Genomic DNA, 25345 nt, shown 5'->3' with positions numbered 1-25345 from the left:
TTTACTTGGAGTTAGATTCTGTTGTTTAAGTGTTCCCTTTATTTTTTTGAGCAGTATATATATATAAATATATATATATATATATATATATATATATATATATATATATATATATTTGTTATTTCACGCTATGACCATATTATGAGTACATATAATGGTGACTTAATAATGCTCCCATATATATATACTGAATATAATTGAGCCCAATATTACCACTGTATACATGATAAATACCGCCATAAAATGACTACATATTATAATGAACAGAACACTGACCGGAGGCCAATATTACACCCGTCCAGTGACCATATGGTGGGAGATACGGCCCAGCAGGTAAATCCATTGAATCACAAGTGAAGTCGTCTCCATTAGGAGTCATTCATTTTTTTTCTCCTCCGTCCACCCCAGACCATCATGAAGGTTTCTACAATCCTCTCTGCAGAATGTAACACACGGACATCTTTGAGTGATTGCCTATAGCACTATACAGAGCCAGAAAAAGCATTAGTGGCACGAGACAGTAAGAATTCTCACAGATGCCTCCACAATCTTGTAGAGATCCTTCCCAGAAGAGCGAGAGCCGTTATATATGCAGACGGGCGACTCCATATTAATGTCTGTGGATATAGGATGGGGGGTGATGAAAGCTCCTGTAGGGGGATGGGGCACATACATTATACACTATATGGCAAAAAGTAGCTGTCCCATCAGATCACTATGTCTGCAGAGGCTGCAGCGTCGGCTCCTCGGGGGCAGAGACATCCGGCACAGGATGACAGGAGTGAATCCAACGAGCTGCAGCGACAAGTGACCATAGAAACGTCTCGGGTTATAGCCCCTAAATTATAATACTTCTGTCTGCAAATGTTAACACATATGGGACAGGCTTATAAATGACTGGTTAACCCCCCCTTCCCTTCCTGAAAAAAAAAAAGGCTTAAAGGGGTTTCCTAGGTATAACAGGGCTGTGGGACGGCAGATGATCTCCAGGTGCAGCGCTCACAGATGTGACCATAGGCAGAAGACATTTGCGCTGCTCCAGTTATAATCAGTGGAGGCTCAGAGCCAGAACCCCAGAGATTGGGCAACTTAGAGCAGTTTAATATTGCAGGGAAGCCGCGGTGTCACATTAGAAGCCACAAGACCATTACTGGAGGCCGCGAGGTCTCGGACGAGTGAAGCGATTTACCGTCTCCGTGCACAAAGACCGCGGCAGCACAGCAGGTGTGAACGTGAACGCAGCCTTAGGAATCAGGAGGAACGTCACATCCCGAAAATGTATTTAACAAAAAGAAAACATAATTTATTATATTTCCATGAATATAAAGTTTTTGCATTTTAGATACAAAAAGTATAAAACTTATTTCTTCATACAGGAAGTGTAATAATAAATTTGCAGCAAAATGAAAGCAGAAAACACAAATATATACACAAAGGAGGAGAGTGCAACATGCAGCGAGCCCGGAGACAAGCAACGAAATATGTCAGTTCTGTGAGGAGGCACCGGGGGGCTCGGGGGCTTTTTTATAAACAGCACAGATCTCCTGAAGCTTGCATGGGCGGCCATTGCTCGTCCTTAAAGGGAAACTCCAGCGTCATTCTCTACAGGAGGATAAGGAATGACGTTAGAATCTGATTGGTCCAAAGGCCCCTGTGTACATAAAGTGTTACTGAGCATGTGCGACCACCTCTCCTATAGACATTAATGGAGCAGCGGTCGCACATGCTCACACTGAACTGCCGAGGGTCCCAGCGGATGGATTCCACAGGGTAGATGAGAAATGTGGACCATGGAACAACCCCTTTAACCGCCTGCAAAATGATGCTGTGCAGCCATTTGGACACTACAACTCCCAGCATTGCAGACGACTGCTTTCTAGATAGATTGTTCTGAATGCTCGATGGCCAGTGCAGGAGACATGTGCCATTTAATGTGCAAATAGGCAATGTTAGAAATGTCAGTATAAAAAAAAAAAAATCTCCAAAAAATAAAAAAGACACACAAATAGGAACCAGGTCCTGATAAGTCAGCGCTGCCACCAATCATCCCGTAATCATGCGCTGGGTGAAGTTTGGCTTCTCCGGCAGTAAATCATCTTTGGTAAGGTTTTCAGGTTCATTTCACAGACGTCAGTTCCAGAGTCTCAGCACATAGCTTCGCTGTCCGTCACTTTAACCAACGCCAGGAGGAAATGAGCAGGAGGGCGAGAAGTCTCAGGTAACAGGTGAATAGTGACCATGCCGGACTCTATAAAAGGGTCATTATGGGCACTAAAGCGATCGTGGCCCAACTTATTAAAGACATAGATTTGAGTACACATCTGGTAGTGTAGAAATGGGCCAAGATAGAAATGCTACAAATGGATTACAGGTTAAATAGAGCATTGCTATTTAAACCATTCTGTAGTACACGACTTTCACTTGCAGTACCATTTTTCACCACATCTCTTGCAATTTTTAACATAGATGGCAATGCAACAGCGCCACCAATTGTAAAAGTAACATTTATCATGTAAACATGCTGACGCTGTGCACTGGTAACCCAGTGTCATTAACGGGTGAAGATTTTAGGCATCATTTATTTTGATCAGGGAACTTCTTAATAAATTGCTCCTTCTGTAAACGTGGATTTTGCGTTTTTTTTTTTTTAATCTAAATTTTAAGATGCAATTAGCAGTGTCCCTGAAGTTTAGTAAAAAGAATGAGAAAGTCTCATTTGTGGAGAAGGCGGGGGAGGGAGACACTTCTACAGGGGTGACCGCTCTAGTCAGTATCTTAGGTTGCGAAACTTTGGTCTTTTCAGGACCAGCATCGGCTGCTTGATGGTAGGCTTGTCTCCGAAGAGTCGGGCTTCGCTCTCGGTGGTCGGGAAGCGGCTGCGGTAGATCTCAGGATATTCTTTCTGAAACTGAAGAAGGAAATGACAATCGATTTGCTCTTCTCTAGTTGAGTCTTTATGTAGGACCCTGATCAAGAGGCCACGTCCGTAGCCCACGGCCAGGGCCGGTTTTAGGCAAAGTGGGGCCCTAGGCAAAGTTTAAAATGGGGCCCCAAATGGTAACATATCGCACATCATACAGAAGCATTTCGGTTGTATTTACATGCACTGATCTCAGGCCGCTAAATGAGTGTGATCGACAATACTGAAGTTGTTCAACGCTTGTTTCCCAGCCTCTTTCCACCATCTGAGGAATAATGATGGGACAGAACGATCACTAATAGATCCCCATACAGTATCATGTTATCAGCAGCACATCTACAGTTTACACCGGTGATGTGCTGCTGAGAACAAGGATCTCTGTTTCGGCATAAACAATCCAATCACTCGATGAATAGGCAGCATTTTGCTTGTTTAGTAAAATACACCCCATAGTCCTCCATATATTATAATGTGCTCCACAGTCCTCCATATAGTATAATACACTCCTCATAGTGCTCCATATAGTATAATGCACCGCCATAGTCATCCATGTAGTACAATTCACTTCCCATAGTATAATGCACCCCATAGTTCTTCATATAGTATAACGTATTCCCCATAGTCCTCAATACAGTATAATGCAGCCCACATATAGTATAATGCAGCCCACATATAGTATAATGCAGCCACCACCCCACAGAGTATAATGCAGCCACCCCAGAGTATAATTCAGCCACCCCATAGAATATAATGAAGCCCCCCTCATAGTTTAATGCAGCACCCTCATAGAGTATAATGCAATCAACCCTCAAAGAATATAAATATAATACAGCCCCCCATAGAATATAATGTAGCCCCGAAAAGAATATAATGCAGCCCCATCAAAGAGTATGATGCAATCATCCCTCATAAAATCTAATACAGACCCCCATAGAATATAATACAGCCCACCTCCCCATAATATATAATGTAGCCCCCATAGAATAGAATGCAGCCCCCCATAGAATATAATATACCCCGCATAGTATGTAGCGCAGCCCGCATAGTATATAGCGCAGCCCGCATAGTATATAGCGCAGCCCGCATAGTATATAGCGCAGCCCGCATAGTATATAGCGCAGCCCGCATAGTATATAGCGCAGCCCGCATAGTATATAGCGCAGCCCGCATAGTATATAGCGCAGCCCGCATAGTATATAGCGCAGCCCGCATAGTATATAGCGCAGCCCGCATAGTATATAGCGCAGCCCGCATAGTATATAGCGCAGCCCGCATAGTATATAGCGCAGCCCGCATAGTATATAGCGCAGCCCGCATAGTATATAGCGCAGCCCGCATAGTATATAGCGCAGCCCGCATAGTATATAGCGCAGCCCGCATAGTATATAGCGCAGCCCGCATAGTATATAGCGCAGCCCGCATAGTATATAGCGCAGCCCGCATAGTATATAGCGCAGCCCGCATAGTATATAGCGCAGCCCGCATAGTATATAGCGCAGCCCGCATAGTATATAGCGCAGCCCGCATAGTATATAGCGCAGCCCGCATAGTATATAGCGCAGCCCGCATAGTATATAGCGCAGCCCGCATAGTATATAGCGCAGCCCGCATAGTAGTATACAGCGCAGCCCGCATAGTAGTATACAGCACAGCCCGCATAGTAGTATACAGCACAGCCCGCATAGTAGTATACAGCACAGCCCGCATAGTAGTATACAGCACAGCCCGCATAGTAGTATACAGCACAGCCCGCATAGTAGTATACAGCACAGCCCGCATAGTAGTATACAGCACAGCCCGCATAGTAGTATACAGCACAGCCCGCATAGTAGTATACAGCACAGCCCGCATAGTAGTATACAGCACAGCCCGCATAGTAGTATACAGCACAGCCCGCATAGTAGTATACAGCACAGCCCGCATAGTAGTATACAGCACAGCCCGCATAGTAGTATACAGCACAGCCCGCATAGTAGTATACAGCACAGCCCGCATAGTAGTATACAGCACAGCCCGCATAGTAGTATACAGCACAGCCCGCATAGTAGTATACAGCACAGCCCGCATAGTAGTATACAGCACAGCCCGCATAGTAGTATACAGCACAGCCCGCATAGTAGTATACAGCACAGCCCGCATAGTAGTATACAGCACAGCCCGCATAGTAGTATACAGCACAGCCCGCATAGTAGTATACAGCACAGCCCGCATAGTAGTATACAGCACAGCCCGCATAGTAGTATACAGCACAGCCCGCATAGTAGTATACAGCACAGCCCGCATAGTAGTATACAGCACAGCCCGCATAGTAGTATACAGCACAGCCCGCATAGTAGTATACAGCACAGCCCGCATAGTAGTATACAGCACAGCCCGCATAGTAGTATACAGCACAGCCCGCATAGTAGTATACAGCACAGCCCGCATAGTAGTATACAGCACAGCCCGCATAGTAGTATACAGCACAGCCCGCATAGTAGTATACAGCACAGCCCGCATAGTAGTATACAGCACAGCCCACATAGTAGTATACAGCACAGCCCACATAGTAGTATACAGCACAGCCCACATAGTAGTATACAGCACAGCCCGGACATCTTTTTGAGCATTTTTTTCTTCAAAAACCATTAGCAGTTTCTTTACTCCTGAAAAACCCCAGTACAAAAGACACACAAAATGCTAAAGAAACAAAAAAATGAGGTGGTGTGGCCAGTGTGTGACTGGTGTGGTAGTGCAGTTGAAAAAAAACTCACCAGTAAGCAGTGAAGTGTCTATATGGGAACACTTCTCCTGGGTGGCAGCACAGCTCCTGTACTGTATCCTGACAGGGGCTGCTGTGCAGCGTCAGGACAACGTCAGTGGTCAGGTGTCACATACAGCACAGCACAGAACAGCAGCTGCCAGCCCAGGACACAGTATAAATTATAACCCTGAAGCCTGCTGCAGAGTGAGGATGGACGGCCATAGCAGAAGAACAGGAGAACATGCAGAGCGCAGGTCAGGTCAGTATAACACGCCTGACTGCTTCTGCCTTGGGGATTGCAGCCGACGTTACAATAGATAACACAAGGCAGTGCAGCGCCGTCAGGAAACGCTCACATTGCAGAACAGATAAGACAGATGCACTTATGTCTGCCTTTTCTGCAAAGCCAAGCACTGCCTTGTGCTATTTTAATTTTAAGCAAGCTCCATTGTGGAACCAGCACGGGGCCCTTGGAGGAGCGGGGGGCCTCAGGCAGCTGTCTGGTCTGCCTGTGCTTAACGCCGGCCCTGCCCACAGGATTGAAATGCGTCAAACCTTCCCCCTGCCGATTAGTAGGACCGATGCGGTCATGTCCTAATGAGGACACCAGGCCTACAGATCAGAAGACGTGGGAGGAGGCTCATGTCTGGCGGTCATAGACTACAGACATGGCAGCCACTGGATCCCTCCATTGTGTATACAGCCCCCATGCAGAGCCATGTGTCTGACCGACCTGTTTGAGTTTCTTCTTCTTGTCCTTCATTGATAGATTCTTGTCCTTCACGATGCTCTCCAGAAGCTCCATGATGGCAGCCTGTGAGGTCACCACCTTCTGCTCTTCGAACTCCTGTGCACTGATCTGCTTACAGAAGTAGAAGGCCGGGGCGGACGGGTCCTTCACCTAAAAAAAAAAAAAAAAAAAAAAAAAGAAACTTTAGTTATCGCCGTTCAAAGAAACCATGAAATGGACTCATCCAGTCTGAGAGATCATTTCTATCAGGTCAGTAATGGCGGCCAATCTTACCTGGGTGGGAGAGGGCGGTGATGGACAAGTCTACACAAAGCTCATTTATATGGAAACCTCATAGTACAAAACCGTCGGGAGGCGGTAAATATATAATATATACACCCATTGTACAGTTGGGTCGGCATTTCCCGATGCCGGAATGTATGTAATTTGCCCACCTATATTCCTGTCTTTTTGTGTTTGGAACATTTTGGGGTACATACAATGTTTTGCTGACTTTTTATTCTGTTTTTCTTGGATGGAGGGGGATGCAAGATGATCTAAACCCCCAACTGCCCCATTATAAGCCGCACTGGTCGGGTCCTTCGTCAGGAGCGGTTACACAAGCAGCAATGGATTCGATACCTGGGCTCTCGGCAGATACTGGATGTGATCCTGGACCGCCGTCTGCAGGTAACAGGGCACTTGGAGGATCTCCTGGTGATGGTCCATGAGGAAAGACACCAACCTCGTTGCCAACAGCTCGTCCAGATCCACCTCTTCAGCGCAGCACAGGACGCAGCGGGAGAAAGTCTGGATCATCTGATGGGAAGAACATTAGAAGGCAAACACTTCCGAAAACATCATGGCGCCGCCTGTTCACACACAGACTACTTACCAGAGATCTGGTGCCCATGGCGTCGTGCAGGCGCGGCATATCCACGTTCTGGCTCATGCGCGAGATCATCCTCATCAGCAGCTGCAGCTTCCGGCGGTTGGGGGGTGGGAGAAGCAGACAGCAGAGCTGGAGGGCGTCAATGGCCACCCGCTCCAGATGAGGCTGCAGCAGACCTGAGAGCGGAAGTGAGGAGCGACAGAGGGAGAAGAAAAGCGCCATGAACTCTAAACATCACACAAAATGACTAAAAGGTTGAGTAAATTTACTGATCAAATGCAAATTATCTACTCTAGTCGCTCCCAAAGCTGCATTCAAATTCCCGCTGGTTCCACCCCACTGATGATCACAGGGGGCAGCCGAGCCCCACTGACTTGTAACGGAGCAGCGCTCCAATACCAGGCACGACCTATTGACGAGCAGCCTCTCTAAGCTCCTGGAGATCCCATAAACTGTCAGTGCAGCTTTGGGTGTGAGTAGAGAACCACAAAACAATAAAAACTAAAAATAAAGCCAATGTAAGAAAAAAGCAGGTACTCAGCTAATGAGGAAGATGAAAATCTGAGCAGAATAAGGATTTCCAGAATTAGCCATAGGATTATACGAGGACGGACAGGAGGTGCGAGACCCGTGCAGCCACCACAGGGGGTCCGATAAAGCAAAGCACACGAGCATCCGCATGCAGCAGCAGCTTGGCGCCGTTCACACCCGACAGTTATATTCCAGCATGGAAACAGTGTGCAGATTAACCCCCGCCGTACAGGGGGACCGGCCGTCTGCCACTATGCCCTGCTGGCTGGGAACAACTCAGGAACCAGAAGAGCAAAGTCACTTTCATATGGTGAAGCAGAAGGTGCGACGGCCGGACAGGACTTCAGTCACCGTGGAGGAACGTGAGGAGATTGTATTGAGAACTAGAAAAAGGAGCGCTCCTCCGACTACGGTGCCAAAACAATAGGTAGAGGGAGCGGAGTAACCCGCGAAATCAGGATCAGACTTCAGGGTTTATTTGTAGCCTGTAACCACAAAGTCACGTCGGTCTGCATAGGAGCTGTATACACAAAACGGAAGGATTTTTTTTTTGTAAGGCTTTCCAGAGCAAAGGGGTTGTTGAAAAAAAAAGAAAAAAAAAAAAAGTGTCATTTGCCTCAAAAACTGCCGATATCTGATCTATCCAGTCTCCCGACCACTGCACGGCTCCAGGACGCGATAATTACTGGTGGGATTCCATCCCGGTCTCTAGTTAATGGACCCCGCAATTAGCCAATCAACAGCTTCAGTGGTCAGATGAGTAGAAAAAGGGTCACGATGGCGACCACAGGAGCGGCACGGCAGCCTTAGGTCTCATCGCTATTCTAGAACAATCACTTCGCTTTGGAAAGTTTTATAAAGTTTGTGGAAAATCCTTTTAATCCGGACGATTCATTATACGGCTTCATTTCTACCCTAGATTCACTGGAGGAATGCGAAAACCAGAAACGTACATGGGATATTAATGGAGGCAAGAAATGCAGGCGCAGGAGGCAGCGTGAGAAAGAGACAGAATATAGAAGGGGGAATGTAGAGGTAGTGCACGGAGGGTAGGCATCATTAGGACCACATGCCGGATTACTAGGACCACATGCCAGATTACTAGGACCACATGCCAGATTACTAGGACACACATGCCAGATTACTAGGACACACATGCCAGATTACTAGGACACACATGCCAGATTACTAGGACCACATGCCAGATTACTAGGACACACATGCCAGATTACTAGGACACACATGCCAGATTACTAGGACACACATGCCAGATTACTAGGACACACATGCCAGATTACTAGGACACACATGCCAGATTACTAGGACACACATGCCAGATTACTAGGACACACATGCCAGATTACTAGGACACACATGCCAGATTACTAGGACACACATGCCAGATTACTAGGACACACATGCCAGATTACTAGGACACACAGACATGCAGGAAACATGCAGTAAATAGCATTAACCTTACTTTGGGTGCCAGTGCAGGGCTGTGCAGCGTGCAGTGCAGGAGAGATTGTGGGGACAGGACTGGAGAGCTCCATATTGCTCTGGCACAACCGTTTGGTGACGGCGGTACCTGGCTCCGTCACATCACTTCCCTCGATAGAGCTCAGGCGTTTCTGCAGTCTACCCTGACCCGTCTTCCCCGGCATCATGGTGATCTCGGCCACTGGAGTGTTTATACTAGAGCACGACCCGAGACAGTCGCCCATGCTGTGTGATCTGGACAGCGTCCTGCAGTCGGGTCTGTGAGCGCCCCCTGCCGCAGGGTTGCGCCGGAGCAGTGTTCGGGCGCTGCATACCGCAGCGTGCACAGACGTACAGCTCCCACCATGCTCGTCAGATGGAGGTAGATTTGGGGACTGGGTTAGAGAAACCTGAGAACAAGGTCCTGGAGAATCGCTCTCATGACTCGGTTCAGAATAGGACACATCTGCGATTCCCTCCAACGAGCAACTGCGCAGCCGGACTTTAAAAGGCGCCGCCGAGTCCGTCCTGCCGGCGGAGAGGTTCTGGCAGCTGCCACTTACGATCCGGCTGGGCCGCCTGGCGAGGGAGTTGTAAAGCTTCTCCCTGTTATTGTGCAGAGCAGAGTCCTTGTGCTCCCGGCCCAGCTCCCCGAAGCTTTGGTCGTCGTCTTCCTCGTCTTCGTTGGGCACCTTCCGCACCAAGCTGAGGAGCAGGCATTCTGTGGACTTAAAGTTTGTGTTGCTCAATTTTGGGTGCTGGGAGGAGCGTGAAGCAGCCGCGTCCTTCTTCGCTTTGTGCTTCCGGTTGCGCCTGTGGATTACCGTAATGTAGCCACATACAACTAACCGGGAACGAAATAGAAGTTAGAATGTGCAGCGAGCGGGAGAGAAATGTGCACAACGTTAGTGAGCGGGTTAGTGCATGATGGAGGCCGAGCATGGGGACATAAACAGGCAGCAAGACGCATCACGCCAGGCGGGTGCAACAATCACTGTAGAAAGGAGCAGCCTGCTAAAATCCTGTCCGCGCATCATTACAGACACCCGTCAGGTAACACTGTGCCGCTGAGAACCCCCCGCTACTATCCACTCTGCCCCCATGACTTACAGCCCCTTCTCAAATACTCTGTGCCCCATTGTGTGACTTTTCCTACCCATTCTGCATTCTCCTCCCTAGTCCTGCGCCGCCCCTTGCCGCCTCGTCCCAGCGCCGCTGCAGGTGACTGACATAGAAACCCTCCGGTCAATTGCAAGATTCCGGGGTCTCCTATAGGAATGGGGTCTCCTCTCTATTAGGGTGGACTCCGCTCTGCTTTCACTTGCATTTCAAGGGGAGTAATGAACCTTAGTGGCCACTTTCCTTTGATCACCAGGGTTCCTACGTGTCACTACAAAGCCCCTTCATTGTGCCTAAACTATCACGACTATACAGCAAGGACCCCGAGGTACCACCAGCACAGCGTCCGCTGCCATGCTGGACACAGGGGAGGACCCCTTACATGCTATAGTTTGCGCTGGAAGCATAAGGGGAGAGTAAAAGCTACAGCCGCGGGGTCTCAGGCCACCAGACAGCGAGCGCCGGGAACGCGAGTGGTTACCGGCCAAGACTTACCCAAGATATTCACAAAAAGCTCATAGTACTCGTATGTGAGCAGAGGCTCCGGGAGATTCAGGAAGTGGTCAGCGACCGTCCTGAAGACATCGCGCTCAAAGCCGGGATAGCTGGGCTGGCCCATGTCGTTATTTCTCGGCCCTGTACAAGAACGACATCGGGGGACGCGGTCACTACAGGCAACGATTGCAAGAAAGAAGATGTTGCATCGGTGTAGGACCGGACGAGCGCGTCAACATTAGCGGAAGGGATCGCAAGCGACTGAACCGTGGACCAAGCGGCACCGCTCTCCTATACTCACAGTTTGCGAGGCATTTCATGGCAGACAGGACCCAGTGAGGAAGATCATCTAGAAGAACACAAGACACGTTAGCAAGACCTAGGAAGCCTGACGGGTCGTCCGCATTAGTCCCAGGCGGCCCCACCTGTCTTGTCTTGCAGGAAGACGACGCCGTGTTTGCTGGTGTGCGTCATGTTGTACATGATATGTCCAGGGTTCATCTGCGCAGGATTCAGCACTTCGTCCAAGGACGGCAAAGCAAGGATTTTCTGAAGACTGAGCGACAAGAGCAAATGAGAAAAGCAGATCTACAACCTGCAACTACTCAGCTGCTGAAGAACTACAACTCCTAGCAGTCTGAACACGCTGGGCCGTGTAGTCAGAAAGAATGAAGGGGCTGCAGAGCTGAGGCAGAACCACATCCCGTTCAGTTTATGGACATCCAGCGCTGCAAAAGATTCAGCCATGTCCATTCACTTGTAAGGAGCCAGGCTGCAAGTGGCAACTAGTGGTCAGGATCAATGGGGGTCTGCAAAGATCGACCCCCTACCAGTCATCACAGCTGTAAGATGATGGCGGAGTCACACGAACACTGCTGGCAAAGATGAGTGCGCGGCAACGACAGGGAGCCGACATCGGACGCCTAAAGTCATAAGAGACCATTGTTTCCAGTGTAGATGAGGATTTTATCTGCTGCATTTAAAAGATTCAGCAAGTAGATTCGATTTCCTCAAACCTCTGCCCCCGACATGTATGGAGATTTTTTTTTTTTTTTAAACATTTTGCAGTTTTACAAACCTAAGAAGATGACAATCCCCTGCATCAATACAAGCCAGCAGGAAATCAGGAGCAGACGATGGAAATATACGGACCCGTATGGCAGCAAGGGGCCGTATACTTACTGGATCAGGGCGATGTTTCCCCAGACTTCTTCTAGATCCTTTTTGGTGATCTCCTTTGCACCAGGGTTACCATGCTCCATATCCACCTCCATTGCTTCAGCCGCATCATTTTCTTGTTCCCCCTACACAGAACAATAGGAGGTGACAAATGCAGAAAAACAACGCAGCGCTGCAGCCACCCGACAGGCAGAGAAACGAAGCAGCGCTGCGGCCACCCGACAGGCAGAGAAATGCTGCAGCCACCCGACAGGCAGAGAAATGCTGCAGCCACCCGACAGGCAGAGAAACGACGCAGCCACCTGACAGGCAGAGAAATGACGCAGCCACCTGACAGGCAGAGAAACGACACAGAACTGCAGCCACCCGACAGGCAGAGAAACGCTGCAGAGCTGCAGCCTCCCGACAGGCAGAGAAACGACGCAGCCACCCGACAGGCAGAGAAATGACGCAGCCACCCGACAGGCAGAGAAATGACGCAGCGCGGCAGCCACCCGACAGGCAGAGAATGACGCAGCGCGGCAGCCACCCGACAGGCAGAGAATGACGCAGCGCGGCAGCCACCCGACAGGCAGAGAATGACGCAGCGCGGCAGCCACCCGACAGGCAGAGAATGACGCAGCGCGGCAGCCACCCGACAGGCAGAGAATGACGCAGCGCGGCAGCCACCCGACAGGCAGAGAATGACGCAGCGCGGCAGCCACCCGACAGGCAGAGAATGAATCTTTCATTAGAATAAAGGGTGCTCGTAGCTGGTGTAGGACAGCAGCACCTTACGGTTTTCCTTCTGCATAGCGGCCCCTGATCACTCAGCCGTGCAGGATCTGCAGCCCCTTATAGTTATAGGGGCCCTACACCCACATTCTGGGTCACTGGGGCATACACTAGTAACAGGTCATCACTGTATAAAGTGGAAAACCCCTTTAAATCACAACATCCATTGTCACCCAACTTGCCGTGTCAGGGTCCAAATACCCAAAAGCTACCATTAAACAATGAACCTGGCGGATCTGCTCCTTAATAAAGCAACTAATCTGAGCAAGTGAAGCTGCAGTGTAAAGCTTAGGGGATGACTAGCGCAGCAGTTTAAGCCACTGATGCACAGAGCTGAGCAGATTTGCTACCTTGCCATCCAGAGATCTGTGCCTCCTTGGGGTCCTCTTGGAGAATTGCGGCATTTTGAAGGGATTCTCCCTCTCCTTGAAGACGTTCTCCAAGCTGCTTCTCTTCCACAGAGGCGGACGGCCGGGGAGGGTCTTTATTGGGGAGGTGGAGGGAAACCTGCTCCAAAGAAGGTATTAATTATAATGTAGAGTTACGAAGCCCCCCCCAATCCTTGCCAACACCTTGGAAGACAGTGAACGTCAACCGGTGGCCATCCTGCAGCTGTAAAACTACAACTCCCAGCATGCCCTGACCGCCGCAGGCTGGGAGCCGTACAAGTACAGGCGCAGGTGGGGGATCACAATACCGGAATAGCTGGTGGGTGTCCTCCAGGTCCTCGCTGCCCCATCTCCCCTTCAGGTCCTCGATGACGTGATTCTTCAGGAACTTCCTGAGCAGTTGGATCGTCTGCTGCCGCGTCACGTCGCTCCCGAAGTTACTGTTATTTCTCAGGTGGTGATGCAGCCAGTCTATGGCCTCCGAGGCCGTGAAGCAATTTCCATACGTCTTAAAGTTCTGCCGATGTTTCTTCAGGGGCATCCCAGCGCGAAAATACTTGGTGACTTCATTCCACTGGGGAAAAAAAAACAGTTATAATAATGTCAATTCTATATATTTTCTGTGCTGCACAAATTGCGCCATTCAGCATCTTCTCATTTACATCAATCCTGATGTCAGTGGTGACCGAACACGTAAACTCCAAGTTTCTGTAGCAAAGGCCTCAGCAAATCTGGAAGATTTTAATGGGGATTTGCTACAGTGGATTCCAAAAGGAAAACCAAGTATTGTTATATTATAAACCTGGACAATAAAGAAACAAGACAGAAGAAGAATCAACACCTAAATGTGGAGCTGGAGAAGGAGGTTATCAATACCGAGGATGGAACAAATGAAGCTGTGTCACTGGAAGCAAGGATCACCAAGCTACGACTTACCTACTTTGGATGCCCAGCAGCCAACGACAAGGCGACCTTCATTGCTGGGGACCTAATATGAATCATCTCCTAGGTTGAAGCCTACATTTATATGGGCAGTAGTAGGAAAGTAGGATCCTGCTGTTATTAATAACACCACAGGCTGATGGGTGGAGCGCTCGGTCACGGAGCCTATATGCTCAGCCTCGGAGAGGATTCACATTAGGATAGGTCCTCACCAAAAGAAGATCACCTTGTCGTTGGGTGCTGGGTTTGCATGAACTGGCCAAATTATGTGCCAAGTATCTTTATTTGTTCCCATCATCTAGAGCAGTAATGATACTTCACATTATACATGTATTTGTTATCACACTACAGACTGTAACTGTGTTAGTTCTATAGAAACGGACACTCTTAGTTCGCCCCTGTTCACACCAGTTTTCTGTTTGGAAGTGACAGTCAGTCTTGTTATTTATATAGTTACCCACTTAGGACACATCATACTAAGATCAATCACACAAGTCAATATCCTACAAAAAGTCGTGCAGCGCGTGGATGAAATCCGTTCTAGAATCTGCAGCTTTTCCGTCCCGTGTGAAGTAATGAAACTTTATTAACTTTTTTCCTCATATTTGTGAAACTATCATTCGTCTGCAGAGCGGCGGTTTATTATTATTTCTATCGGATCCGTACTTGCTCAGACAGGAGCCGGGCACTATTCAGTGTGGGGGGCTCAGGACCTGGACCCTCAGCAATCTGCAAGATATGACGGCGCCTCACAAGTAGGAAAACAAAAACACTTTCCGAAGATTAGTAACAAGATGACCTCCTGTGTGCAGGAAAACACGTCCGGTCATTATCTCAGTCACGGAATGATCCGGACAGATGGCATCGTATGGAATATAACCCGCGTGTTTATACCACGGGCGTCATCTGTCCGGGGAAACCGCACACCAGGAGGTGGAGGGGACGGGAGACGGGGACAACAGCAACGACGGCGGAAAACTGACGCCAAGAAACCCTGCGCTCACGCCCGATCATCACTCCCATCAGTATCTGCAGCCGGACGCTGGGAGTATTGGGAGGAGGATACAGGAGAGAAGAGATCACCAGAGGGAGCGCGGGGGCGAAACACAGAGAAGGAAGAAAACACTGGCGGAAATCATCAACACAACACATTCTAATGTAAAGAGCACGAGTGTCATATATACACACACACCGTCCTATGCCACCCCCCGATATATACACACACACACTGTCCTATGCCACCCCCCGATATATACACACACACACACACACACACACACACCGTCCTATGCCACCCCCCGATATATACACACACACACCGTCCTATGCCACCCCCCGATATACACACACACACACTGTCCTATGCCACCCCCCGATATATACATGTAGCGCCCCCACCGCCGCAGGGCCGTTGGGACTACCCGGTACCGGGCCTCTGAGTCTCTGCTCTGGGGTTGTCACGGTGGCTAGGCCCGGTCCGTGACCCTGCCGAGGGGCGTACAGTGATAGGTATGATGTAGATGGTGGTGATGAGGCTGTAGTGGTGCAGTGCAGTAAATAACGAGGACACCAGGTTGCAGTCTCTTTACCTCTTTACTGAAGATCTCTGGGTCCTCAGTCCAGAATATGGTTCACCAGGCTGCGCAAGTCCGGCCGGTCTGATGGCACCTTCAGAGTTCTCTTCACAGGTGGAAATCTGTGCCTTCCTTCTTAGCGCTATGTGTTGTGGTCCTCCCCTGCTGTGCTTACGGAAAGTCCCCACAACTGTTGTGTCTGTTTCTTAAGTTCCCTCACAACTCGATTAGATGATGTTCTGCTAATCCTCCGTCCCTCCCTGATGTTCTGGTTGGGACGGCACCCGTTTGACGGGTAGGCTCGGAGCTCTTCCGGGACCCTAGAGTCGCCCCTCTCCACAAGTTGCCCCCCAAAACTTCATAGGTGATATGTGTTAGACAGCCCGCCTTAGACTGACTGTCCTGCCGCTGTTTAGAGTATTGCTTGAAGCTGAATGTTATGATACTCCCTCGGCGTTCCGGCCACCGGTAGTGCGCCTCAGTAGGATGTTGCTTCGGTCTTACAGCATGACTCCTACTGGTATTCTCCTTTGCGTGATCTCGTTTCTCACTCAGCACAATCTCTCTCTCTTCTAATCCTTCCTTGGGCACCGCCGCTACCCGGAGCAGGCGCGGTCCCGTTACGTTCGTTCAAGTTGCCAAGCCTCTGTCAGGATCCCACCCCTGACAGAGACCCTACTGTATTTCCCCCCACAACACCCTCTGCCACAAGGTGTTGCCTGGTTCCAACCCAGTCAGCTTCTCTTCTAACTTCCTGCCTGACCCCCAGTTTACCCACTATGGTGGGGAGTGGCCTAGTGAATAGAACCCTTAGCTCCCCCTGGAGGCCCGACTGTGAAATGTATTGGTGTCTGTGATACCTGGTCAGATGAACTCCTTCAGTGCCATCAGACGTACCATAGCTCCCCTTAGTGGCGGAGCCATAGTACTGCAACGACCAGGACTCTGGGGCGCTGCACTCCCCCCTGGTTAAACACAGTACTCCGGGACTGAGAAGAAAACAACAATACAAGTCAGCAAAAAGACATACAGTTTTGTTGAGTGCAATAACAATAAGTATACTTAAACAGAGCTTCCCTTTATGGCAGGTGAGGACACTTGAACGTTACAAACATGGTTATATATCATAGCAACATGCTATAAATGACTTTTCTTACCCAACCGGGTATTCTACTAAGTGCAAAATTGTTGAACAATAATTTAACCTTGCCTTTAAGGACATACACTCTGAATCCACTAAAGACCTTCCTATAATCACATTATAAGGTATTTTAACTTTTCCATTCTCCTTCTTTAAATCTGCAGGACCGCCTGTCCTAACGGCACCAGACCTTCTGCCTCTCCTTTCTTACAGGACCGCTCCTTTCAGCCCGGGCCTACTGCCTTTTCAACTACTATACACAGTATAGAACATAACACTACTTTCAGTTTAAGAGCACTGAGCCATCTCTATATGGCTCCTAGGAGGACTCAGGGTTCACCTTCTATCCTAATTATCTATCAACGTTATCAACCATTTTCTTTATATAACATCAAACCTTCTCATTATCTTTCTCACTAATATGCATGCTGGACACCACGTCTACCCCTACGGGCCCACTGCATCCTTCTGCTATCTTTCACTTTTTCTTTTCAGAGAACATCATCAGCATTTCTTCACAATTAACTAGTTGAATACATATAACTTACTCATGTAAACATTATCATCACTTTCTTTCGTCAAAACATTATTGCTACCTGTCTTAAAGCAATATCATCGTTTAAGTGCAACAAATGAACATCCCCTTTAAGAGGGGACCAAGTCTCTATGAGGTAGCACGTCTTCTCAAGCTACCAGTCCATACTCAGCAAAGGTTCCAGTGTGGTATCTTCACAAAGAGTCCTTCTTTAAGTAAAACCAGTAGGGAGCACCTTTAATAAGGTGCAAACTATGTACAAAAAGTTCGTATCATGCACTGTTCATGATTTCAGCAGTTCTAGAAACTTTGTGCAAACTTTAGAAAAATCAAACAAAACAATAGGGATCCCGGGTCAACAAGGGGATCCCTTTAAGAGTTACCCTGGACGGGTTTAGCAAAACAGGAAACGAACAAACAGTCAAAGAACTATTTACATATTTAAAGCAGTCATGCTTACTCATTTTTCGGGGAAGAAGGTGGTTTCCTTCCGGGCCTCACCAGACCAACGGGTCGTCCTGCTGGTTCAAGGAGCGGGTCCCGCCCCAACAACGACAGGATCCCTCGCCGGGATGTTCTTTTCACCGATGAACCAGCACGCCCCCAAGGTACATGGTGGGTCCGGGCTCCTTGCCGCTCCGCAGGGACAGGTTCGGTGGCTCCTGCAGCAGGAGGTTCATCCTCTGATGCTCCGGCAGTGGCCTGGAGTGCGACGCATCGCTGGACGCCCCGCGCCATCCAGCCAGCCTCGCCTGTTGCCCTCCTCCACCTGGTGTAAGTTACGGCATCACCGGGCTCCAGGTCGCGAGCAAACCTTCCTCCGCAGGGCTCGACCTCCTCAAGGTCCACGTGGACTTGTAGCGGCTCCCCGATCTCCTGTATAACCCCTCTGCCATGTCGGGGGTTGAAGGAGACCACTACACCCAGTGGGACGATGGGACCTCCGCAACGGTGGTCAGATCAACCTGGGTTGTCGGTTGTGGTCGGTTCCGCCAGGCAGCCACCAAGCGCCGCAGGTGTTCGGCCTCTGGCACAATCTTCAGGCCTTGTGTCTGCAGCGCACCTTCAGCCGCGGCCGGGGAGAGCAGGGGACACCGGAGTCAAACGGACCTCCGTGGGCTGGCCAGCCGAGCGAGCACGCGGGCATCAGCCTCCAAGCGGCGTGCGATCTGGCGGGCCTCGGCTGCAGCTACACACTCCTCAGACGGTGGCAAGGGGGATCGGCCCATTGGTAGCTCCGTAAGGGTCAGTCCCCGCAACGTTGGCGCATCTGGGGCTGTGTCGGGCGGTGCAGCCTCCGGCTGAATCGGGTCAGTCCCATGCGGTGTTCTCGGTGTCGCCATCTTTTCTCCTTCTCCAGTGTCCTCTTCCCGCGGTCTCTTTCATGGGCGGCCCCGTCTCCATGGTCTCCACCCTCCAAACAGGATCAGGAGGCGGACCTCGGCTGTTGACGGACACGTCCGCAGGACACAGAAATATTTAGACTGGGCGGCCATTGTTGTTCGCGCTCTCCAGTTTGCCTACGCCTACTCCACGCCCCTTTTCTTCTCCTGCGCTCTCCTCAGCGCTATAATGGCGGCGGATTTTGGCGGTAAATGGCACAGCACAGTCTTTGTAATAAAGTACAGTTCCAAGGCACACATGACCTAATTCTTCAGGCTTAAGTAGATCCTGTTCGTGACGCCAAGTTGTAGCGCCCCCACCGCCGCAGGGCCGAGGGGTACCCGGTACCGGGCCTCTGAGTCTCTGCTCTGGGGTTGTCACGGTGGCTAGACCCGGTCCGTGACCCTGCCGAGGGGCGCACAGTGATAGGTATGATGTAGATGGTGGTGATGAGGCTGTAGTGGTGCGGTGCAGTAAATAACGAGGACACCAGGTTGCAGTCTCTTTACCTCTTTACTGAAGATCTCTGGGTCCTCAATCCGGAATACGGTTAACCAGGCTGCGTGAGTCCGGCAGGTCCAATGGCACCTCCAGAGTTCTCTTCACAGGTGGAAATCTGTGCCTTCCCCCTAGCGCTATGTGTTGCGGTCCTTCCCTGCTGTGCTTACGGAAAGTCCCCACAACTGTTGTGTCTGTTTCTTAAGTTCCCTCACAACTCGATTAGATGATGTTCTGCTAATCCTCCGTCCCTCCCTGGTGTTCTGGTTGGGACGGCACCCGTTTGACGGGTAGGCTCGGAGCTCTTCCGGGACCCTAGAGTCGCCCCCCTCCACAAGTTGCCCCCCAAGACTGCATAGGTGATTAAAGTTAGACAGCCTGCCTTAGACTGACTGTCCTGCCGCTGTTTGGAGTATTGCTTGAAGCTGAATGTTATGATACTTCCTCGGCGTTCCGGCCACCGGTAGTGCGCCTCAGTAGGATGTTGCTTCGGTCTTACAGCACGACTCCTACTGGTATTTCTCCTTTTGCTTGATCTCGTTTCTCACTCAGCACAATCTATCTCTCTTCTGATCCTTCCTTGGGCACCGCCGCTACCCGGAGCAGGCACGGTCCCGTTACGTTCGCTCAAGTTGCCAAGCCCCTGTCAGGATCCCACCCCTGACAGGGGCCCTACCGAATCTTCCCCCACAACACCCTCTGCCACAAGGTGTTGCCTGGTTCCAACCCAGTCAGCTTTCTGATCTAACTTCCTGCCTGACCCCCAGTTTACCCACTATGGTGGGGAGTGACCTAATGAATAGAACCCTTAGCTCCCCCCGGAGGCCCGGCTGTGAAATGTATTGGTGTCTGTGATACCTGATCAGATGAACTCCTTCAGTGCCATCGAACGCACCATGGCCCCCCTTAGTGGCGGAGCCACAGTACTGCAACGACCAGGACTCTGGGGCGCTGCATACACACACACACACACACCGTCCTATGCCACCCCCCGATATACACACACCGTCCTATGCCACCCCCCGATATATATACACACACACACACACCGTCCTATGCCACCCCTGAGATATATATATATATACACACACACACACCGTCCTATGCTACACACAGTATACACGTCATATACAATATTATATACACACTGTACACACCACACGTGACATACAGAGGTATACAATATGCAGACACCACAGTACACACAGATCACACCGGTCTCTGTGCTGTATATCACACACTGTATATATAGAAATGTCGCACACACAGCAGTGTATATGACACATCACGTATATATCAGTCATCCCTGGGTGACACGGAGCTCCGCAGACGTCGTTACCAGTTTGGTGGCCCGGTACGGCCCCGGGGTGATGATGCCACTCTCCATTGCCCGGTTCAGGTGACCGGAGCCGCCCGCGGCCCTTTAATCCGCCCGAGACACGTGACCTCCGGACCCGCAACTGTCCAGCACGGAGGTTTGAAAAACGAGCACAAAACAAATCGAGCTGTGATTGGCTCAACGGTAACGACATGTGATACACATTCAACCAATCAGCGTTAAGGACGCGATATAGACGCGGCGCTCGTCACACTTCTCTTGGAGCGACGGCAGAGGGCGCTGTGCTGCTCATGTGCCGAAGAACGGGAGGCGGCAAGCGCTACATCTGCCCGGGGACTACAGCTCCCAGCGTGTCCTGGTGGGCATTTCACGTGCGGACCATTAAACTGCTGTTCTCAGAATGTATTCATAATCTGTGGCTGCTGTCTCTGTTTGCTGGGAGTTGTAGTTCCACGGATGGGGCCGGTTGGAAGTTCTCTTCCTGTACATAGAATCACACACAACCAGTGGTCTACGTAGAAATCACCGGGTCTCAGAGCAGAAGTTGTAATTCACGTCCCCTCCTCCTGCAAACACACAAAAATATTCCTTGTGGTCACAGAAGAACAAGTCTCACAACTCTGCAACATTTACAAAGTAATTGTCCTGGTACTGAAGCTCTAGATTCCCCAACAAAAGTGCCCCCAAACCCTGTATGATACCCCCATAGTGACTTCCTCCACACACACAGTATGATGACCCTACTGTACCCCTCTCTGGAAAAGTATGGTGACCCCAACACAGTAAGATTCCCTTCATCCCTTGATGCAGTATAACGGCCCCACACAGTATGATGGACCCCACACAAACATTCACGCTGTATAATTGCTTTCATATAGTATAATGGCCCCCGCATAGCCCTCCATAAAGTATAAAGGCTTCCACATAGCCCTCCAAATATAATGGAACCCAAATAGGCCTCCATGTTTTACAATAACCCCATGTAGCCAGCCATATAGTATGATACCCTCCCCATAGTCCTCCATAGAGTTTAATGCACTCCCCATGGTCTTCTATACAGTGTAATGCACTCCCCATAGTCTTCCATACAGTATAATGAGCCTCATAGTCCTGCATGCAGTATAATACACTCCCCATAGTCCTCCTTATAGTATAATGCACACCTCATAGACCTCCATACAGTGTAATGCACTCCCCATAGTCCTCCATACAGTATAATGAGCCTCATAGTCCTCCATACAGTATAATACACTCCCCATAGTCCTCCTTATAGTATAATGCCCACCTCATAGTCCTCCATACAGTATAATGCACTCCCCATAGTCCTCCACATAGTATAATGCACTCCCCATAGTCCTCTATACAGTATAATGCACTTCCCATAATTCTCCACATAGTATAATGCACTCCCCATAGTCCTCCATACAGTATAATACACTCCAAATAGTACTCCATACAGTATAATACACTCCCCATAGTCCTCCACATCGTAAAATGCTCTCCCCATAGTCCTCTATATAGTATAATGCACTCCCCATAGTCCTCTATATAGTATAATGCACTCCCCATAGTCCTCTATATAGTATAATGCACTCCCCATAGACCTCCACATAGTATAATGCACTCCTTATAGTCCTCTATATTGTATAATGCACTCCCCATAGTCCTCCATACAGTATAATACACTCCAAATAGTACTCCATACAGTATAATACACTCCCCATAGTCCTCCACATAGTATAATGCACTCCCCATAGTCCTCTACATAGTACAATGCACTCCCCATAGTCCTCCACATAGTAAAATGCACTCCCCATAGTCCTCCATACAGTATAATGCACTCCCCATAGTCCTCCATACAGTATAATACACTCCAAATAGTACTCCATAATGTATAATACACTCCCCATAGTCCTCCACATAGTATAATGCATTTCCCATAGTCCTCTATATAGTATAATGCACTCCCCATAGTCCTCCACATAGTATAATGCACTCCCCATAGTATAATGCACTCCCCATAGTCCTCCACATAGTATAATGCACTCCCCATAGTCCTCTATATTGTATAATGCACTCCCCATAGTCCTCCACATAGTATAATGCACTCCCCATAGTCCTCCATACAGTATAATGCACTCCCCATAGTCCTCCATACAGTATAATGCACTGCAAATAGTACTCCATACAGTATAATGCACTCCCCATAGTCCTCCATACAGTATAATACACTCCCCATAGTCCTCCATATAGAATAATACACTCCCCATAGTCCTCCATATAGAATAATACACTACACATAGTCCTCCATATAGGATAATACACTCCCCATAGTCCTCCGTACAGTATAATGCACTCCCCATAGTCCTCCATATAGGATAATGCACTCCCCATAGTCCTTACAGTATAATGCACACCTCATAGTCCTCCATACAGTGTACCTTCATACAGTGTAATGCACTCCCCATAGTCCCCTATATAGTATAATGCACTCCCCATAGTCCTCCACATAGTATAATGCACTCCCCATAGTCCTCTATACAGTATAATGCACTTCCCATAATTCTCCACATAGTATAATGCACTCCCCATAGTCCTCCATACAGTATAATACACTCCAAATAGTACTCCATACAGTATAATACACTCCCCATAGTCCTCCACATATTAAAATGCTCTCCCCATAGTCCTCTATATAGTATAATGCACTCCCCATAGTCCTCTATATAGTATAATGCACTCCCCATAGTCCTCTATATAGTATAATGCACTCCCCATAGACCTCCACATAGTATAATGCACTCCCCATAGTCCTCTATATTGTATAATGCACTCCCCATAGTCCTCCATACAGTATAATACACTCCAAATAGTACTCCATACAGTATAATACACTCCCCATAGTCCTCCACATAGTATAATGCACTCCCCATAGTCCTCTACATAGTACAATGCACTCCCCATAGTCCTCCACATAGTAAAATGCACTCCCCGTAGTCCTCCATACAGTATAATGCACTCCCCATAGTCCTCCATACAGTATAATACACTCCAAATAGTACTCCATACTGTATAATACACTCCCCATAGTCCTCCACATAGTATAATGCCTTTCCCATAGTCCTCTATATAGTATAATGCACTCCCCATAGTCCTCCACATAGTATAATGCACTCCCCATAGTATAATGCACTCCCCATAGTCCTCCACATAGTATAATGCACTCCCCATAGTCCTCTATATTGTATAATGCACTCCCCATAGTCCTCCACATAGTATAATGCACTCCCCATAGTCCTCCATACAGTATAATGCACTCCCCATAGTCCTCCATACAGTATAATGCACTCCAAATAGTACTCCATACAGTATAATGCACTCCCCATAGTCCTCCATACAGTATAATACACTCCCCATAGTCCTCCATATAGAATAATACACTCCCCATAGTCCTCCATATAGAATAATACACTACACATAGTCCTCCATATAGGATAATACACTCCCCATAGTCCTCCGTACAGTATAATGCACTCCCCATAGTCCTCCATATAGGATAATGCACTCCCCATAGTCCTTACAGTATAATGCACACCTCATAGTCCTCCATACAGTGTACCTTCATACAGTGTAATGCACTCCCCATAGTCCCCTATATAGTATAATGCACTCCCCATAGTCCTCCACATAGTGTAATGCACTCTCCATAGTCCTCCACATAGTGTAATGCACTCCATAGTCCTCCATATATGATAATTCACTCCCCATAGTCTTCCTTATTTATAATGTCATCTGCATAGTCCTCCATATAGTATAATACACTCCCCATAGTCCTCTATATAGTATAATGCACTCCCCATAGTCCTTCACATAGTATAATGCACTCCCCCCATAGTCCCCCATAACAAACACTTGGTAGGCTCTTCATCGTGTGTCCCCTGACTCCTGACTGCTACCCAGGTATAAACTCACTTGAATACTTACATCATTATTATTATTGTTACATTGTTTTACCGGGTTCCTTCAGATCCTATATACATTCCAGAAGATCTTCCTTATTCTGTGCCATTTTGTGGTATTCATGCACTTATGCACTACGGAACTTTATTCAAGATCTTATACCTATTTTGTCATATCTTGGATTGATTTTTTTATCTGACACATATTTATAACATTGGTCATGTGTAGTTACATATGGGTACACATCTTTGACATTCTGGTTGTCCTTCCTCCTACATGTCATTTTAATCTGTCTTGATCTAGTAAAGTTTGATGTCTTGACAACAATTGGCCTTTTTTTGGTTGTTTTCCTTGTTGGTTTTTGTGTTTCAATTACAGTCCTCTTTTAGACATGTGCCTGATTGGGGAGATTTACATTTATTTATGTATTTATTTATTTATATTCATACTCTATACTAGTCTTTCTATAAGGTTTTTGATTACTTTTACCTGCACATGTGTATGTGTATATACATTTTCTATGTTTTTGAGCTTTAACCCCATATAGTATAATGCACTCCCCATAGTCCCCCATATAGTATAATGCACTCCCATAGTATTCAGTACAGTATAATGCACTTCCCATAGTCCTCCATACAGTATAATGCAGTTTGCATAGTCCTCCATACAGTATGATACACTCCCCATAGTCCTCGGTACAGTATAATGCACTCCCCATAGTC

General features: G+C 48.5%; 1 protein-coding gene across 3 annotated transcripts; it reads right to left on the bottom strand.

Annotated features, from left to right (window-relative positions):
• Positions 1-1284: 1284 nt before the first annotated feature.
• DEPDC1 (DEP domain containing 1) lies at positions 1285-20821 on the bottom strand. Of its 3 annotated transcripts, none has more exons than XM_077277779.1 (12): positions 20664-20821; positions 13560-13825; positions 13213-13369; positions 12092-12213; positions 11335-11465; positions 11211-11258; positions 10910-11050; positions 9297-10139; positions 7289-7461; positions 7036-7212; positions 6397-6564; positions 1285-2908 (listed from the first exon to the last, which is right to left on the bottom strand). In XM_077277779.1, the coding sequence occupies exons 1-12, from the start codon at positions 20709-20711 to the stop codon at positions 2768-2770; spliced, it is 2415 nt and encodes an 804-aa protein (XP_077133894.1). In that variant the 5' UTR covers positions 20712-20821; the 3' UTR covers positions 1285-2767. The 3 variants fall into 3 exon arrangements, with proteins under 3 accessions (XP_077133894.1, XP_077133897.1, XP_077133896.1); XM_077277781.1 differs by having other exon boundaries at positions 2624-2908; positions 6397-6558; positions 20664-20815; XM_077277782.1 differs by lacking the exon at positions 9297-10139 and having other exon boundaries at positions 20664-20815.
• Positions 20822-25345: the final 4524 nt, after the last annotated feature.

This window comes from Ranitomeya variabilis, chromosome 8, assembly GCF_051348905.1.
Source record: "Ranitomeya variabilis isolate aRanVar5 chromosome 8, aRanVar5.hap1, whole genome shotgun sequence".
Taxonomy (NCBI): domain Eukaryota; kingdom Metazoa; phylum Chordata; class Amphibia; order Anura; family Dendrobatidae; genus Ranitomeya; species Ranitomeya variabilis.
Note: the sequence above shows the minus strand (reverse complement) of the source record. Positions and strands in the feature narration are given on the sequence as shown.

What these genes read in the sequence shown, in the direction of transcription:
- DEPDC1 (XM_077277779.1), bottom strand. Translation starts at nt 20,711, where the DNA reads ATGGAGAGTGGCATCATCACCCCGGGGCCGTACCGGGCCACCAAACTG. An exon ending in AGTATCTGCCGAGAGCCCAG is followed by an intron (nt 6,565 to 7,035) that starts GTATCGAATCCA and finishes TTTTTTTTTTAG; the next exon opens with GTGAAGGACCCGTCCGCCCC. An exon ending in AGAAGAAGAAACTCAAACAG is followed by an intron (nt 2,909 to 6,396) that starts GTCGGTCAGACA and finishes TTCCTTCTTCAG; the next exon opens with TTTCAGAAAGAATATCCTGA.